The 19,984-nt window shown below is 41.3% G+C and overlaps 1 protein-coding gene across 1 annotated transcript; it reads right to left on the bottom strand.

The window, feature by feature from the left end:
• Window positions 1–317: 317 nt before the first annotated feature.
• Window positions 318–19,675, bottom strand: LOC124257127 (uncharacterized transporter slc-17.2-like). Its single transcript, XM_046691117.1, has 11 exons — window positions 19,663–19,675; window positions 16,343–16,620; window positions 15,281–15,514; window positions 10,745–10,832; window positions 9,635–9,730; window positions 8,958–9,088; window positions 6,538–6,687; window positions 5,848–5,974; window positions 5,295–5,445; window positions 2,821–2,911; window positions 318–951 (listed from the first exon to the last, which is right to left on the bottom strand). Exons 1-11 carry the CDS (start codon window positions 19,673–19,675, stop codon window positions 766–768), a joined length of 1,545 nt encoding a protein of 514 aa, XP_046547073.1. The 3' UTR covers window positions 318–765.
• Window positions 19,676–19,984: the final 309 nt, after the last annotated feature.

The raw sequence follows: 19,984 nt of genomic DNA, 5'->3' as shown, positions 1-19,984 counted from the left end.
ATCAGCGTTCTCTCGTCACGCGGAAGATCCGGGTTCGATTCCCCAAAATGTGTGAAGCCCATTACCGGTGTTTCCCGCTGTGATATTGCTGGAATATTGCTAAAAGCGGCTTAAAATCATACTCACTCACTCTAATATTCCAGGCCGTGATATTGCTAGAATATTGCTAAAAGCCGCGCCAAACTCACTCAATCACACCATTCCAATCAGGTTAAAAATAAATGCACACCATAATTAGTCCTGTGACATACACAAAGGTTACCAACTTTATCCAATATTTCATTGGTTCATATAACTCTAAGCTTCAAACTAAAGAGTAAGTTTTGAGTTTGTTTTATTACTTATGGAATACCTTATATCCGGCTTAATTCCTAACAAAAAATAACTTCAGCGGCGAACGTTTTGATGCTCTCTGAGGGCTTGGATGTGTATACCTTGATGACGTCATTTTGTTCGTACTGTTGCTTGTTCAAAAGAGGTGACGTATGGATAATTTATTCAAAGACATAAAAACTTTTCAAGTTGCTTTCTTGAAATTGAATTATATGTCTTTCGGGGAAAGGTTCAAATAGCAGTTGACGATTTCCGTTCCTTCTGATCATCTGGCTTGCATTGTTCTGTGAAGATCGATACCGACAGCTTCCAATGCCTTGTCATCAACAAAACACATGCAACGAAACGTAGATTTGCCTCGAGGGTGTGTCATATTGTTGGAAGAAGTCGTAACGTCGTATCTATATCAACAGAGTCACACTTGCTCCTTGTTCAGTTCAATGTAATTTCCGCTCCCTGCTTTAGTGGTTGCTTTTCTGTCAACTCTTGATCCCTTTGAACAGTGTTATCTGCCCATGGTTGTATATCTCCGCTTGCAAACACAAGAAATGCAACGCTGGCAGCTAAGAATATGCCCATATTAAGGAAGAATAGCGTCCGCCATTGATCCATGGTTCTCTGAAAAGATATTGCCGCAAATGAACTAATGAGTTTGAAAATACATCTATCATCATAGATAGGCGTCCAAAGAAGATATGACATGGTAAGATCAAGGAAACAGGTCTTGGTGACATCACTACAAAACATGACATTAATCGTTCAAGAAGTTACAGGCAGGAAGTGATAGGTCCTGAAAGACTGCATGTACCAGTTGAGATGTACGATATATAAGTGGATACGTATTTTAGTTAAGATGTACGATATATAAGTGGATACTTATTTTAGTTAGGATGTACGATATATAAGAGGATACTAATTTTAGTTAAGATGTACGATATAAAAGTGGATACTTATTTTAGTTAAGATGTACGATATATAAGTGGATACTTATTTTAGTTAAGATGTACGATATATAAGTGGATACTTATTTTAGTTAAGATGTACGATATATAAGTGGATACGTATTTTAGTTAAGATGTACGATATATAAGTGGATACGTATTTTAGTTAAGATGTACGATATATAAATGGATGTACGATATTTGGATAGTTAAGATGTACGATATATAAGTGGATACGTATTTTAGTTAAGATGTACGATATATAAGTGGATACGTATTTTAGTTAAGATGTACGATATATAAGTGGATACGTATTTTAGTTAAGATGTACGATATGCAAGTGGATGCCTATTTCAAAAAACCAATTTTGACGAGCTTCAAACACTGTTTGACAAATTGTATTGTCTTTTGTTGTTGTAAAACTAATTTTAAATTGAACTCACCTGTGACATTAACATTTGTATACCATCAGAGTGTGTGTGTGTGAGTGCGTATGTTTATTTTTTACACCGCTTTTAGCAATATTCCAGCAATATCACGGCGGGTCCACCAGATATGGGCTTCACTCATTGTACCCATTGGGAATCGAACCCGGGTCTTCGGCGTGACGAGCGAACGCTTTTACCATTAGGCTACCCCACCGCCCGTATACCACCATAACTGCACAAGGGAGTAACTGTACAACAGCTAAGGTTGAAGTGTTGCACTAAAACCAACACGTGTTTCAGGTACGTCCCGCGCGGTTAGCCAGCCACGGGAAAAAGAAATGGGGACCGTGATCACTGTGTTACGCTCGTAAGAGGTAAATAACGGATCGGGTCAGGGTCAGTGACTTTGGTTGACACACGTCATCGTATCCCAATTGCGTAGACCGATGCTCATACTGTTGATCACTGGCTTGTCTGGTCCATACTCGATTATTTACAGACCGCCGCCATATAGCTGGAATATTGTTGGGGGTGACGTTGAACATCAACCAACCCAAACCACTGCGTTACGCCTTACATTTAGTATGTCCAGCATAAGGTCAATCTTGACCATCTGTATGCAACACTTGTCTTTGTAACCAGGACGATTTGTCTACACGTATGGTTCGGATGTGCTCCGATTATCACCGTCCATTGAGCGAAATAGCCACTGGCCCGCTAGCCCATGGCCAGTAAATCTCCACTGTCACTGGCCCGACTGGCTAGTGAATTTTCATGGAGCCATTTTGTAAATATATCACTCTCTCCGACTTGTTTAGTTATAACACTTTTAAATCATGCAAGATTATGGCCTGATAGTAATGTTCATCATATTAGCAGCTTATTGATGCCGACAATATCTTATTCTCATCTATTTTGGTAATCGTTTGCTTTAGTTTCTACATGTACATTTAAATTTTGGGCTAGTGAATTATTTTGTGGGCTAGTAACTTTCAGGCATAGCTAGCCCAACTGGCTAGCAAAATATGGAAACTATTTCGCACACTGTCAGCGTATTCTGTTGGTAGTTGATATGACCATCCCCCAACCTCACAGCCTTACCCTATATCCATACTTACGTCAGTGATGATGTATGCGGTGATTAGTGGAGACACAGTGGCGCCAAGGTTGCCCACACCAAACATCAGCCCTGTGAGTATCGATGCAAACCTGTAAAAACAGGAGATCATTGAAGAAAGCAAAGTTCATACGTCTACCCAAGAATCTCATAATACCGTTGATTAGTGAATTCAGAGTTGAACGATTCCCCAACTTTGATATCCTATCCCTTACAAATACTGAACGAGATGACAGTTTCTTCCTGTTTAACATCGCTTTGTAATAATATACCGTATTGCCAACGTTTACTCAAAATAATTTGAAATCTGGAGCCTTTGTACCGAAAAAAAGCCATTGCAGCATTCACAGGGAACACAACGTTATTTGACTACGCATTGAAATGACGTGGTCATGTAGTCTTCATGCGGAGGACAAAACATCATGTTGCCTCCAAGAAGACAAAAGACTTGAAGTAGCCTTTATACGGAACAGCGGGTTCTACAAACTGAACTCCGGAATAAAAACTTCGGCCCATTGGCGAGCTGGTTTAAATTTTGATTTTTCGAAAAAAATGTTTTTCATTTTTTCATCCTCATCATATATTCATGACAACTGCATGTATATTTTTGTCAAATCCTTTGTCAGAAAGTGGCCACAGTGCTGAGAGCTTCTGGACTTACATTGTGTGAAGTTTCCCTACTTTCTTAAAGAGTACACTCACGTGCAAAAGAAACGTCCCCAAAAGTTAAGTTATATTACATTTGCTGGATATGGCCAAAAACATGAAAAACAGTTCGGAACACATTGCCCAAACACACAAATGTATGACACCCCAAGGAAATGCACGTGTTGCATGCCAGAAGCGGGGAAAATGACTCTATTTAGTGAAAATTCCTGCACGTTTGGGAAATCACCAGTATGGAGATCGGTTAAAAAACACGTTGGAAACTGTTCTTTGCAATCACAATCATCTGAAAAACCAGCAGAACATGCCTCGATTAACAGCAGAAAAGAGAGAAAGACCGATTGGCATGTTGCAGCTTGGGGCAACGCACGACCATGTTGGGAGAATCCTGGGTTGTGCAAAAAGAACGATTGGGACATTGGTCACACGTTACAGACAACCTGGCCTGACAGCAGACAGGCCGAGGAGCGGTGGACCGGAAGTCACTACCCCACAAGAGAACCGTTATATACGGACGCTTCATTTAAGCAACATATTCCTCGTCGTGACGTCATCATCAGTGCTTAGCCTTGGTCATCGCGTAAGCAGGTGGACAGAGTCCAGACGACAACGTCAGCATGGAAATCGGAGCCTGCAGGCCGTTGAGGGGCATGACGTTACCGCCAGAATAACGAAGATTGGTTTTGGCTAGGAATGTTCGTCAGTGGCAACAACGGAACCAGCAACGGGTCCTTTTCAGCGTCGAGAGTAGGTTCCATTTGAACAGAACTGACGACCGAAGACGTGTCTACCACCGGCGTGGGGAACGGACGGCACATTGTTGCGTTCAGGAAACGGAACCATATGGTAGAGGGAGTGTGACGGTTTGGGGTAGCATGTGGGAACACCAAGACCGACCTTGTTATCATCAATGGCAGGCTGACAATCCGTCGGTCTACTGATGAAGTTCTGCGGCCCCCATATCCTGCCTTCCTCCAGCAATATCCAGGAACCTTGTTTGAACAAGACAATAGAACACCTCACACCGCTTTTGTCACAACGGCCTTTTTCAACGTCAACATGTGCCCGTACAGCCTTGGCCACGAAGATCCTCTGACATGTCCCCGACAGAGCACTTGTGGGGCCATCTTGGACGCCGGATTCTACAGCTTCCACACCCTCCATTGACGGGAAATGCACTGGCTCAGGCATTACAGACAGAATTGCGTCGGATCCCCAGTCACGTGATCGGCCCGACGACGTGTTCTGACGTGCACCGATGTAAGGGGTGGACATGCGCGGTATTGGCAGTCCCATTTCAACCTCTGTTTTGTCATTTGTTGTTTTGGCTTGCGCCCGAATACTGGACAATCGACCCCCATGTGACAACATTCCCTGTTCCAATGTTAGGTTTACCACGTTCTCTTTCTTTTGTCAGACATGCTTTACATACACCTTCGTTATGCATATTAAACGTTCATATCTATTCGTGTTTGTGCGTGTGTAGTTGAAACATACTTGGGGACGTTTCTTTTGCACGTGAGTGTATATACTGAAAGACGACACGTCCTGCAGGCTTCATGCAGGGACCATGTAGCCTTCATGCAACATGTAGCCTTCAAGGTAGGGAGAGGAGGACCTGACATAGCTTTATGTGGAAATAAGACGCTATGAAGCCTACGGGTGGCAACTAGACAAATACACTTCATGAAACGACAAGACTTAACCTTGGACCTTTATGAAGGGATACAAAGCAGCTCGGTAACGTATTTGAAGACACATAACAGTCCTTCGTTGACCCGAAACCTTTCATCAGTAGCGGAAACCTACTGTGGAGCTATGTCTAGAGGAAGCTGTGCACTGGATGACAACGTTGAGGAATGGCAGAACATGATGACCGTCAGGACACAGACTGCTGCCAGCCTCGTGTCTTCAGTCACGTAACCCAGTCCACAAGTCAGAGTGCCAGCCACGCCGAACCCTGCACAGAAGTAACATCAGTTCGGGGATAGTGATGTATTGTCAATCACTGTATTCGTATGGTCAAGATTATTTACAGACCGCCGTCACTTACCTTGGCGATTGTTGAGTGCGACGTTAAACAAAACAATTCATTTAAACATGTAGAGTCGTCTTTTTCTAATTTGTTTGATATGGCTGGGAGTGAGGCGTGAAGTATCTATACGGAACGGGGTTGTACTTCAAAAAGACTTTTATGTATGAAAAGATAAAGAAAATATGTCTTTCACATAGCACTGATGAACGTATTTCGCACAGAATTTGATAAAACGGCATGAATAACTGCGACATTTTTACTTTTCTGGGGAGACTTGTTTTCGGAAAATACAATGGTCTTGTCGGTGGAACATTAGCCGTCACCTACCAACAATTTGAACGAGTTTCCTGACACTGGTAACAGACAGATAGAACCGAAGCTTGTCTGACAAGAAACCCCAAAAATACGAAGATACGAAGCGGCCAATGTAAGGTACCGCCGACATGACACCAGTCTGAAAAACAAGCAGACTTGAGTGAGTGAGTGTAGTTTTACGCTGATTTTAGCAATATTCCAGCAACATCACGGCGGGGAACACCAGAAATGGGCTTTGTACCCATGTAGGCAGTCGAACCCGGGTCTTCGGAGTGACAAGCGAACGCTAAACCACTAGGCTACCCCACCCCCCGATAATGGTGTAAGAATCTACACCGAAACGCCACTGTGTGCAATAAACAAGAAGTTGACATCTATAAAGCCGTATGCTTCATTAACGAAACAGACGCTAATGGATGAACTACAAAAACTTGCATTGCACATGGCCAAACGGAAGGCATATGTAACTTATTTATAGTCTTAGGTTTTCAGATCACATGATAGTACTTACTTCAAATTACAGAGACCTTATAATGCTCCCCTTTGATGATGTCCTAAGTGGCGTATGACCTGCCTGCCTTTGGAAAGCCCCTCACACAAACAGTCCTTGACATTTTATTATCAGTTTCCATTTGAATGGGAACACAGATTAAGTCTCCCTCGGGGAGCTGGGAAGGAATAGGGGCCAGTACCTGAACGTACCTCTGGGATGCTGTACTTGAGGGCGCTGTTCATGTAGGTGGGAACGAAGGCCGCGAGAGTTACCATTGTGTATTGGTGCGCGAACATGACCAGCATGATTGTGTAACAAACTGGTGACGTGGCTATCGCTCGCCACGGGATCTTTTCATCCTGTAATGCCAAAAGAAGTACAAGAAGGTACGGAAGCTCACCTTATCATTCTTGCATCAGAAGAATATTATATACCAACTTCACATCTATCTGGGTTCTGAAATGAGTCTTGAAAAATAACTCTACGTCAATCCATGCAAGGAAGATAGGAACAGAATTATTTTAAGTAAAAGGTATTTTGTCATGTTGTGTCATCTTCTTTTATTGAAATGATGACGGAGGTATAATTAGGTGTGACCACATCAGAGATACGGCGAGATATGTGTTGTCATTTTTAGGTGTGAATGGCGATGATATTATTAGATAAGGACATTCGAGTGAGTGAGTGAGTTCAGTTTTACGGCGCTTTTAGCAATATTCCATCCATATCACGGAGGGGAACACCAGAAATGGGCCTCACACAATGACCCATTTAGGGAATTGACCCGGGTCTTCGAGCAAACGCTTCAACCACTGGACTACCCACGACCCCAAAGACATGCGACTCCTGGTGTCACTCATCATATTTTCCACTATTCTTTTGACTTGTACGTCCAATGGAATCAGTGTAATAGAAATTGGTTATTCCATAGCGTTTTAACAGTTGATATGACGAAACATAGTAGGTATTGAATAAAGAGTGCATTATGTACTTGGAATCGAATAATGGTGCCAATCCCTTTTCGTCTTTGCTATCCAAGGCGTAAATATTTTTGTTTGTTTATCGTTGAAGTCTTTTTGCTGTCAGAGTTGTTTTTAACTATCATAATATCACGCGTATGAACTTCAAGCCAATCCCCTTTAAGTTCGCTATCTTAGGTACATATGTTTTTGGTTTGTTTTTGTGAAAGGTAGGATTTGATTTTCACATATTTAAACTAGTGTGAAAGATATGAAAATAGGCAGGTCTCTCAGCAGGAGAACCAAGGCAAAACACTTTGTGCGTTGGGGTCATATGCGGATAAGGATGCAAATCTGAAAGGTCAGCACTTTCAGAGTTAAAACAACAATGGCATTGCTGTTGTCAGTTGGTATTTGAATCAGAATTAACCATCGGGAATCACTTATGAAACCATAGGAACAATTCATATGCAAAATCATTTTGATCGCGATACTAGAACCTGAGTGCAACTAGGATGTAGCAGCGACGTTGTACAGTCTTAGCATCTTTCGGATTGAATATTACGGGGGGAAAACAATTTAGCCAGGGCTCTACCCTGACGAGATTAGTTCCTTTAAGATCCCTTTAGACTTCTTTGACTTTGGGATATTTTCTCAAATTGATACAGTTGGATATCAACTGAAATATGTCCAAACTGCCATCTCGTTTCATTCTGTTGCGGGATTTATATTTGGTATTTCATAAACTTATGACATCACAGATAGACTCTACAAAACACGTGACGTCCCTTAAACAACGTTTTGAGAAGGATTGATTTGCGATACATTATGTGAAGGCAATCGGTGAAAGCAATTTGGCGATAAATCGTTAGGCCACTATCAAACTTGTTGTCCGTCATATGGCAGTGTTATACGTTGTGTAACAATGTTTCAACTGTTAGGGGCACAGGTGTTGACACTAAGATCTGGAAAGTGCTACACAGAACAGATTCCAGAATGATCTGGCTTAGAGAGCTGTCTGGCATCTTATTCTTAGGTATATAAGGGGAGTTAAATCTTGCTTCTCATCTCAAGTTATATCTCAGGTTATATGTGCAATGACCATTACACCCTGGATACCCTGGATACCCTGCCTAGTTGCAAGTTGGATTACTGTTGCTGAAAAGTGAATATTACACTCATTGCCTTTATTTCCATAATAACTGCTCCTGTATTATATTACCTTTGAACTTGTACTGCCACTGGAACACCTTTGTAGTGATGTGTATTAATGTGTAAACATTTTTTAATTTGTAAATTTAGTTCAGAATACAATATTAAATTACATCACATTTGTTTTTGTTTTTTATTAATTTCACAGTTAGTTCTTTTACGGACTGCCGCCGCCATATAGCTGAGTGCGGCGTAAAACTAAAGTCAGTCACTCACTCTCTAACGGTCTGATTCCTGGTTAACTTTCGAGGTTCAACTTGGGAATGAACACGTTACGCTGACACATCACTGATCTTCAGACCTAATTTATATAATTCAATATTTGCTTCGACATTTTTTTCAAATATAATTTGTTACAAGAGTCTATGGATATACATCTAATTAATTTCAGACTTAAAAATTATAAAATATTTTAACACTCAATCCGTAAGTTTTAATGATACGTGTCACATACATACGCGACGTTTGACCACACCAACTCGAGTGTTATTGATGTACTGTCTCTCTTCACTTGAAATCCTCGGATGAACATCGGGAGAGTCAAACACCGTCAGACACCACACGCCACACCACACCAAGCATGCGCCACCTACAGGTAGAACAGACATTGACCTTCTCACAACCTGGCAATAAGAACAGCTTCAAACAGAAAGTCAATAAGATTCATCCCGAGTGAGCTGAGTTTTAATGATACATGTCTCAAACTGTTACCACTTTGGTAAATTCCACGATCACTGGAATGATGCTGACAGCCCTCCAAATGTAGGATAAAGAGGATTCAAAATTTATATCTCAAAAAAACATTTCATTCCTCCACAATTACTAAGGAACTAAGGGACACAACTACGTGCCTAGATGAAAGAATGGTTGGTTGATTGGTTGGTTGATTGGTTGGTTGGTTGGTTGGCTGTTTAACGCCGCACTCAGCAATATTCCAGCTATATGGCGGCGGTCTGTAAATGATCGAGTCTGGACTAGACAATCCGCTGATCAACAGCTGGACATCGATCTACGCAATTGGGATGTATATGACAGATGTCAACCAAGTCAGTGAGCCTGACCTACCGATCCCGTTAGTCGCCTCTTACGACAAGCATGGGTTACTGAAGACGAATTCTCGCCCTGATCAGCTTACCTAATACATAAAAGATTAATGGCCAGCCGTTATCAAAAGGCAGGGTACACAGAAAGCCGGACATCGTGAACAACACTATCTGGGACAGCGTTCCACCTGCAACACAACAACGACGACAACGATAAGCCCAGACTGCTGTCACCGACTACGTCCTCTGCACATTGATCTATTTACAAAATCACGAGCCATTGCAGTGGACATTGTCATATTTCAATAGACCAATGGCTCAAGGGAGATAAACCCTTAAATAACATTGAAGAACATGCAATATACAGTCACGATACAAAACATAAATCCCTTTGTCCCAACTCAGTTCTGCCAATCAGAAACTATATCTAAGTATGAAGGCCACTGGGCTTATATACCTTAATCATACAGCGAATATAACAGAGTTGAATGTATAAGTGGGTATTTATATAAACATACGTTCCAAAACTGAACCAAATCCTGTATCCAATTTGAGCCCTGTTAAATAACGAGAGGATCAAACGTATATCTGTTACTATCACTGTACCTGCAATGTATGCGAAAATAACATAAGGATATAAATCAACCGACGTTTGCCCATTGCGTAAATACGTTGAAAGTAATCATCAACAATTATCGGTGCTTTGCTATTTCAAATCGAGCACCCATTGTTTAACATGGGACTGACCCATGCTGATTTACTTAATATCTTCGGTGAGTTTGTTTTTTGTTTAAAAGCCGCACTCAGCAATGTTCCAGCTATATGACGGCGGTCTGTAAACAAACGAGTATGGACCAAACAATCCAGTGATGTACAGCATGAGCATGGATCTGCGAAACTGGAATACGAAGACGTGTGTCAACCAAGTCAATGAGCCTTACCACCCGATCCCAAAATGATGTTCTAGCCCGGATATTCACATCTATGATTCAATTAGGGCGAGGTAGAATGGAGATTAACGTAAGCACGGTTTGTTCCAAATTCAATTCAGCTCGGTTTCAGGGACACATAGTGAAGAAGTCCATTGTAGGCTAAGCTTATCGCCAAATAAATAGCTAGTGCTGAAAACTATGTGCAGCCTGGAAACACGAGAGATACATTCTGGCACACTTTTGCGATGGAATTGACTGTCGATACATTACCTGAAAATCCGACGGAAACTAGTTGTACTTTTTCTCCCCCAGGGGTCCACCTTGACCAGAGGTCATTTGTTGCTGGAAAGATCATGTTCTGTTGGGACAAATAAATAATTATTGTGTTTCCTATAGTCATTGCGTCAACGTCCAAGGTGATAAACAGCTAATTGGTTGGTTTCTGTATAACGCCGCACTCAGCAATATTCCAGCTATATGGTGGAGGTCTCTAAATAATCGATTCTAGACCAGACAATCCAGTGATCAACAGCATGAGCATGGACATACGCAATTGGGAACCGATAACATGTGTCAACCAAGTCATCGAGCCTGACCACCCGATCCCGTTAGTCACCTCTTACGACAAGTATAGGTTACTGAAGACCAATTCTAACCCGGATCTTCACGGGTCCTTCAAAGAGTTTACTGATGTAAACCGAAGGCCAAATGAAACAGAAACTGTACCACAAATGTTTTTAAAATGACATAACATTGCGTACATATAAAAACAATTGTTCAAACAAATCCAATGCAGAACACATCGTACAAGCACAACAATGCTATATACAGAAAGTGATACATGACCAGAACCCTTTTTTCAGTGGCAAATACAAAAAGAGTGAAAACACGAGCCTCTTGACTGCACATGTAATGGGGGTATAGTATATGTATATGACAAGTATGGCATGTGACAGTATACACACAGTACAAACACCACTTACATGCCATGACTGGCCGTAAGTTCGTTCAGCAACTGATGAGAAAGGCTTATGGTTTTGCACTTTGTCCCATATGTAAATTACTATTTGGAAAATTCTCTAAAATAATGGCAAACTCATCGACGTAAATGATTGAGCTGGTACAACTCACTGTCCGTGGCCACTCCCAACAGTTGTATAAACAACCGCAGGTGCCTCTGAATAACAATGCCACTATTAATACCATATCCTGTTGTAAAGTCTGTTTTTATCCTTCCCAGATTAACGAAAGGTGTGTTGTATCACACGTTGTCTAGAATAGCCTAGGAACAAATGGTTAGGCTATGGATCGATATCTCGATTAAACAGGATAAATTATTCGATCATTCCTCGTGAAATAGAAAGGACAATTTGCATCGCATAGGTCAGCGAAATGAAATGTCAATATTGAAATGAAAGCAGAAAATAATATGTCGCAGTATGCAGTCGTTTTGGATGAAAATAACATAAACGTACGACAGGTGATGTGTGAAAATGTTTCATCTTGGGCTATTGTGCTTCGAAAATATGCAGTCTACGACAGATAACTATAATCTTCGATGGCTAAGATCGTTTAAAGCATCTAGGAGCTTACCAAATGAACCGATGATCAACGTCATGAGCAACGCAGAATAACGTTGAGGTAAGATGACCATCAATCAAGTAATTGTGCCTGACAACGCATAGGTTACAGGTGACCTACCCCAAACCAAATATTTTTTTATGATTGATTTTTTTTTAATTTCCTGACTCCAAATAAGGCGATACAGCAAAGGGACTGTAAAGTCGTTTAAAAAAAGGTGAGTTTGAAAAGTGGAATACAGAATATTTTTAAAAAAAAAAAGGACAGATATTGTCAGAATAAGCGTATCAGAATATGCCAGAATATATCTTTTATTACTTTTGCTTGTATCTGTTTCATTTCCAAAACCGGTGGCATTTGGCTGGTGCCATTGTGACAACATTCAGACACACAGACAGACAGACAGACAGACAGACAGACAGACAGACAGACATTTTATTCAGTAATAGGCCACTGGCCCAAACTACATTCATAAATATGATAAGAAACGCGAATTGTGTGACATGATGATACTGACAATGAGTGAAAACATGGCGTCTTCTCAACTAACTTCACTATTACGAAAGGCAACGAGAACTCGATAGAAAGCACTTAGTGTGTTTATTCTCCACATGACATGACAATCCAATAAATCAATATGGAAACCACATAACGCATGCCTTAAAGAATTGTCCTTTACAGGGAAACAAACGTTAACGTCAAAAACGGGTGTGACCTCCATTGGCATCAGCAACAGCTGCACATCTCCTCCCAATGCTGTTGAAGAGAAGTCGAGTGAACCTCCTGGGAATGTTGTTGTAAGCGTCAACAACACTCCGTTGCAGTTGCTGCAAGTTAACTGGACGTACTCGCTGTTGGTGAATTAGTCTTTCAATCTCATCCCAGAGGTGTTCGATGGGATTCAAATCCGGGCTTAGAGCTGGCAATCCATCGTCTTGATGTTGTTGTTCTGGAGGAATGTCTGTGTCAGTCTTGCTGTGTGCGCTCTCGCGTTATCTTGCTGAAAAACAAGATGACGTCTTTGAGCAAAACATGGACGAATTACTGGTCTCAACACTTCGTCGATGTAGCGCTGCGCAGTAACGCCCCTACCACGACCTTGCCCATTGTTCTGAAAGATTACATGTTGAACATGACGCCACCAGCTTATGGCCCCCCAAAACACGAGGGAAGGCCCTCCCCAACGATCTCTCCCCAAAACACAGGGTTCTGAGAATCTTTCACCTTGACGACGCCATATCCTCACTCTGCCATCTGCGGTATCGATGCAAAAGCGACTTTCATCTGAGAAGACGATGTTCTGCCACTGTCCATTGCGCAGTTGCGATGGACTGCTGCCCAGTTCAGTCGGGCACGTCAATGTCGTGGCGTCAAACGTGAACCAACGTATGGTCGACGGCAACGTAAACCAGCCAGAGTGAGATGGCGACGTACTGTATTTTCGCTGATGTGTCTGTTGTGTCTTCCTAAGGTGTTACGAGCTGTTGTGGTAGTTGGTATGAAGCGATTTCGCAAATGAGAGTTCACAATGTAGCGGTCTCATCGGTATGACGTTACACGTGGAAGTCCGCTACGAGGGTAGTCAGCGACGGTGTTTGTCTGCTGGTAGCGGTCAAGCAGTCTGTAGATGGTGGACTGATGTGTTCCATAATGCATGGCGACGCGTTGGATGCTCCAACCTGCCTCAATATTCCCTATTGCTCTCTGACGTTCGTTTGCAGTTAAACGTGGCATGCTCACTGCTGCATGAAAATGCGAATGCAGAAGTTTAGCAGTACCCGTTCCTTAAGTAGTATCGCAAGAGCAAGGACATCATGCAAAGAATGCAACGATCTATCTCCGCACGGGCAACCATCGAATTCACATTTTAAATGATGTGTGACGTCACGTATGCTGCGTTTGTGGTAAACATTTTTCTTTTGCCGTGAAAAACGGTATTCATGGAATCAATTACATATCAGAAACCTCTTCAACACTGTCGATTTACGTCACAGTAGATATTGATGAATTTCGCGTTTCTATTGGCGGTGAGTAAACATGTACATAGACTGTCATGGAGATACGCCCGATGTGGAATGAAATCTTACCCCACAATGACTATGACCAAACATTCTTACAATCACGTGCGACTAGCCGAATAACTCGCGCCCCATCTTTGTGATTGCGTTTTGTCTGACCCTAAGCGGGCCTAGCTCTAACATTTGTTTACATTGTCAAGTTTATTTCGTCCCATATATGATACATTGTGTTTTTTAAAAAAGTTGATACACGGTAAGACTCAACACGATTAACAGTATCTTGGGTATACTTTCCAATACAAGATGTATGTAAAATCATAAGTTATTCCTAAACGATTTAATTTACTTGACCGAAGTGTTTGAAGCATACGCGCGTTTTGTTTTGCCGTATCTTCGCACGTAACCTTCATCGAAAGCTTCCTGCAGGTTACGGAAAGTGCCGGGTATTGACCGGAAGAATTGTCTGAACTCTTTTTGTATCACTTTATTTCTTTATGATGGGTACATAATTGTCGTGTTTGTGGTACATGTAATATATACAAAGTATGGACACGGGTGGTAGATAATCCGTAGGGTGATACAAGGTTAGAAGAACACATTGTTATTGTAATTTATGTGAAGAGGTTATGGTAAGAAGACCAAAAGGTGAAGAATTTACTGTAGTTACAGTGCGAAAAGGCAGTACATTTGTGTGTAGGTAATCTTTAATCCAACAAACTGTGGATACGAATTAGAACATCTCTTTGCAGATATGTAGTATTTTGTTACGATGATAGTCAGGTTTAATACGTCCTTTCGTTTTTCTATAAATCCAGAGATGGTATGTTTTGCATCCAGAATTAATCTTGTGCCTGTATCTTGTTCAATCCAAGCTTTTATTGTAGCCTCAACGTTTTCATATGTTTACACTCACAAAATATGTCAATAACTGAATCGATTTTAACATTACAAAATGTACAAGAAGCAGATTGTGCCAGTTTATAGTTAAATAAGTCCTTGTGTGTTGTAATGATTCTTTGGACAATTTTATATTGAAGCCACCTGAATTGTGTATTACAAGTTGTTCTGAAAGGTACAAAGTAAAAGACTTTCCAGAGTTGTTCTGATATATCTACATTGATATTCCTTACCCATTTAAGTTGGTTATTTAGCTTTTCTTTTAATGTACAATGTATGTTTCCTTAGCAAGACAGAGTAGAGATCTTACCCCACAGAATCCCTGCAGTACTTTTGCAACGATGAGGAAGACCAGGTGTGTTCTAGCCGCCAGAGGGGTTAATAGGCTGCAGACCCCGCAGATGAAGGAGGTAATCAACACCACCATCTTGCCACCGAATCTGTGGCAGAGGGCGCCACCTATCAGAGGTGACAAGGAAGCTAAAAAGAAATTTGACGAGAGCACTAAACCCTGCGTTGTACTGTCCCATTGAAACTCTGGCATCTGAAACGAAAACACGTACATGTTTTGTGTTATGTGGCACGGTACAGATTTTATCTGCCTCCTTGACCCTAGAGAATAATTACGAAAAGGAGTCTACACATGGAAAATAGTATCGTAACACCCATGATTTTTAACCACCATAGAGCTGTCGAGCTCAAGCCGATGTTTGGCGCAACGGAAACACTGCATATGCACAACGAAATATCTTTGGACAAATAACGTTTGGCAAGGGTTCATTGATGATTTGAGGCGCCTCTCACATGATTGCAAACTTAACCTTGTGGCGATCAGACATTGGATGGACTACAGTACATCACTGACATTCTAGACAGGGTTGTTGTACCACATTTCCACTAGACAAAAGGCCAGTCTTCATGGACGACAAAGCCATCCACATCCAGAGGTCCAGGTTTCAATCCCATACAGAATGTGAGGAACATTTTGAGTCTCAAAATACCTTCGGTACAAACCCTCCATCAAGAATGGAACCCAATACCTCATAGCAAAATCAACATATGATACAGTCAATGTTTGCTTCTCTGAATTCTTTTGGAGGGTAAGATTTGCCTTGTAATTATTCCTTGAGGGTCAATTTATTCAGATAATAAGTTTAATTGTAGTTTGGATAAGTTCCTCTTCTGTAGTTAATGGTAACATATGGATACTAAGAAAACTATTGGATATTTTTTACATGTGTATATCAATGTCAAAACTCTGATAATAGTTACATTGATTCTTGCGTCCCGTCATGGTTTCTGTAACAAAGCGTATAAACGCCCATTCTACTGATGTGACTGACAAGCCAAACGAAAATGTAGCATAACTTACATTCACTGAGCTATAACTCGAGTTCGACATGTTGAAACTGTCGGACGTGTTGGCATGGTGACCTTTGCCTTGTGTCGTCATACACACTATAGCGAAGCCCATAGCGTGCGGTAGTGCCATGTAGAACAGATAGGCAAGACAAGCTTGGTAGGCTAGCACCCATCGGGCGGACGTGTACTTCTGTAGACAGCCTTGCTGGTACGCAGAGTTCTCTCCCTTCGAGACGTCATCTCGCGGTTCGACAAGTTCGGCTTCATTAGGTGGGGATGCGTCTTTCTCTGGATATAAAGAAATACATCAGTGCATTTTCATCGTAAATGCTTCACAGTTCATTGATACACTACTCTCCTCATATGTGGTGGTGTGGTAAGAGCGTCCACCCGGAGAGCGGAAGGTCGCGGGTTCGATCCCCGGCCGCGTCATACCAAAAGACGTTAGAATATGGTACTTGTTGGTCCCTGCCTGGCGCTCGGCATTAATGTGTACAACAAGGACTAGTCGGCTCGGAGTCAGTATAATGTGTTTGAGTGGGTTATTTATGCTTCACTGCAGCATGGTATCTCAGTGGGCAAGCACTATAAAACCAGCTTCAGTCTGGGCTGGTACAAGAAGCCGCACATACACACGCATGCACGTCGTCATATGAGCGAAATATTCTCAAGCACGACGTTATACCCAACTTTACTTCACCTCACCTCACCCCCATATTTTTGTAACACATCATGGCAACATGTTTGTGGTTTGGTAGTGTCAAACGTGACAGCTAATGAATACGGCCTAAAATAACCCACGGAAGTGGAATCAACACCAGTATCTGTCTGATATTGAAACGGCTTGTCAGTGCGGATTGTCGCAAAGCTATGACAGAAACCATTGGCCATCACGCATCACTTCTTGTGTAGTTTGATGTATATTTCATCCAAAAAGATGTGGAATTAGAATATTATATTAAGCAGGATAGAGACGTTTCTTTGCTACAATGGTATCTTGATTCAACATAATGAAATTTATACATGTTTGATGTACATAAGAAAATGCATGATGGAGCGATTGACAGCAGTACAAGTACTGAGTCTCATGGTGTACTCGTACTGCTGTCAATCGCTCTCCAATGTACAGGGGTGGCCCCGAGGACCATAAACTTCATGACTTCTCTGTATTCTGTACTCTTATCCATTTCTGCCGTTTCTATAGGGGTACATGTGATTAGATGTCACGTGACCGGAAACTAGCGACATGTGCATGTTAATATTACGTTTATGTGAATGATATAAACCATTCTTCAATATCATACAGTTATTTTTATCATGCACATATCAGAAGTATTTTAGGCTCAAAACGTTTCGATAGCCTCTCGTAAACCCCCGGAGTCACCAGGACTTGATAACAGTTGGGTAGTGTAGTGGTAGTCACAAGTTAGTCGAGTTAGTAAGTAGGGGTGGGTATTGCAGAGAATTTTCATATTGCGATATATTGCGATGCGGAAGCATATATTGCGATATGTATTGCAATATATTGCAATAAGGATTATTATTTTAACAAAATCGAGTTAATGCTTGATTATAAAGCAAAAACACAACAAAATCACTATGATTGATTAATATTTTATAAAAACTTTTAATCATGACAAAATAAAAATTTAAGTTAGATTTGGCACTAATGAAACAGGGGAAAAAACAATTAAAAAAACGGAAATATCCGAAGATTTCCGAGCGTTACGAAGTTTTCCGAATGCATGTCAAAATACCGGTTTTCGATCAGCGTATCGCAATACGTATCGTTTTCATGTCTGAACCGGTAAATACCGGTAAACCGGTTATATTGCGCAGCCCTATTAGTAAGGCTAGAGCCCGATTCTCAAAATGACAACAATTAGTAAAAAGAATCTGTGGGTGATATACTCAGGGCATTAAAACTATAATCCTGTACTCCTGTCTTCTATTATTTACTCATATTCTTCGCTTGCAGTAGGGCAGATTGATTGCTTCGAATGACAAGGGAGATTGATTGGCAGGTTCCTTCAATAACTTTTACAGGTCATTTCTAATATTCTGTTGTAGCCAGATCGGTGAAGGGAATGTTATAGCTAGTGACTAGTTCACACGATACATGATATGATTACATTAGCACACGTTTTCCGAAGTGTAGGGAGGCCAGCTGTGACACACACTTCAACATGAAATTGACCATTATGCAACATTGTGATTTATTATCTGTGAGTGGTTATATATAGTAAGTGTTCCAATTGTATGGGCCTTATACACCAAACACAAAGAAATTAAAGCTTCAAAATTCAGTCCATGTTTTTATCCCGCACAAACATTTCAGAAGATTAACCAGGAAGAGTGAGTGAGTGAGCATGGTTTTAAGCCGCTTTTAGCAATATTCCAGCAATATCACGGGGACAACAGAAATGGACTTCACACATGTGGGGAATCAAACCCAGGTCTTCAGCGTGACGAGCTTTAACCACTGGGCTGTCCCACCTCCCCTTAACCAGGAAGAACTCAAATATAAATATATTCAACATAAAAGAATGAGCCCATAAAAGGACCATGGTCGACCTCATGAAGTGACTTCCACAAAGTTTGGCGATATTTTTAATGTTGCTAACAGCGGCCGTAAATAATACTCACTGGCTGGATACAACTCACACATGTTGTCAGATATGTGATAATATACATATATTGGAAAATATTATATTGACTGAGCACAATCATAAACCTACAACGAATACACTGGCGATACAGCAGGTACCTGGAAGCTTGTCCCATTATACACCTGACAACCACAAGCCATGTTTCAACATTTCCAGCAGGCATCACTGGAGGTTACGTAGGTAAAACAGAACTGATAGATACGCGTTAACTGTATGTGGGGGCCCTCCTCAGGCGGACGGACTGTAATGAGGTGCACGCTCGAAACACTGATAGGATTGTGATCTCCTTCAGAAGACGTTTTTGAATGGTCCATAAATCTTAGAAAGGAATGATACTCTAAAAAGCACGTCATATATGTATATATTGTGATGGCAGTAGCTTTAACAGCTCTCGGTAGGCACGAATTATTTCCATCTGACAAGTTGGCGACAACATAGCTTTACGCCATGGTTAATGTAATGCACACTGTCGACTTGACTCGCCAGCAGCGTATCAGACTCCACATCTGTCTCCCAGTCTAGATAATTGTATATCTAGCGATGTATATATATGTTATATTAGTGAAGACAAACTTTAGTTTAACTCTCCAAATTTCAGATTTCATAATATACAACCAGTGAGTCCAGTGTAGCATTGTATAGACAGTAAGCATTATCTCACCTGGCTTATCCATCTCGACCTTATTTCTGTCGCTCTATATCCGAACGGGACCTCGGTTGACATATGAGCAGGCATGCTCTCCCTGCCGGTGTAAAGGTATTCAGTACCCTGTGATATACGAACTCCAGGACTCGTGTTTTGCTAAACCTACACCAACCCAAGTTTTATTCTCCCATGGTTCATCCTCCCAAATTCATTTAAGATTTTATGGACCGAACAGCCAACCAAATCAAAGGTGAAGGGAAATAGCTTTTATTGCCTAGAATGCAAGGCCACTGACAGTTTTAATGGTTGTGCCTGTAGGATGTTTGTCAGTGCTGAA

Source organism: Haliotis rubra, unplaced genomic scaffold, assembly GCF_003918875.1.
Source record: "Haliotis rubra isolate DU_JTF1 unplaced genomic scaffold, ASM391887v1 Scf65, whole genome shotgun sequence".
NCBI classification, from domain to species: domain Eukaryota; kingdom Metazoa; phylum Mollusca; class Gastropoda; order Lepetellida; family Haliotidae; genus Haliotis; species Haliotis rubra.
The sequence above is the reverse complement of the archived record's forward strand: the minus strand, read 5'-3'. Positions and strand labels throughout refer to the sequence as shown.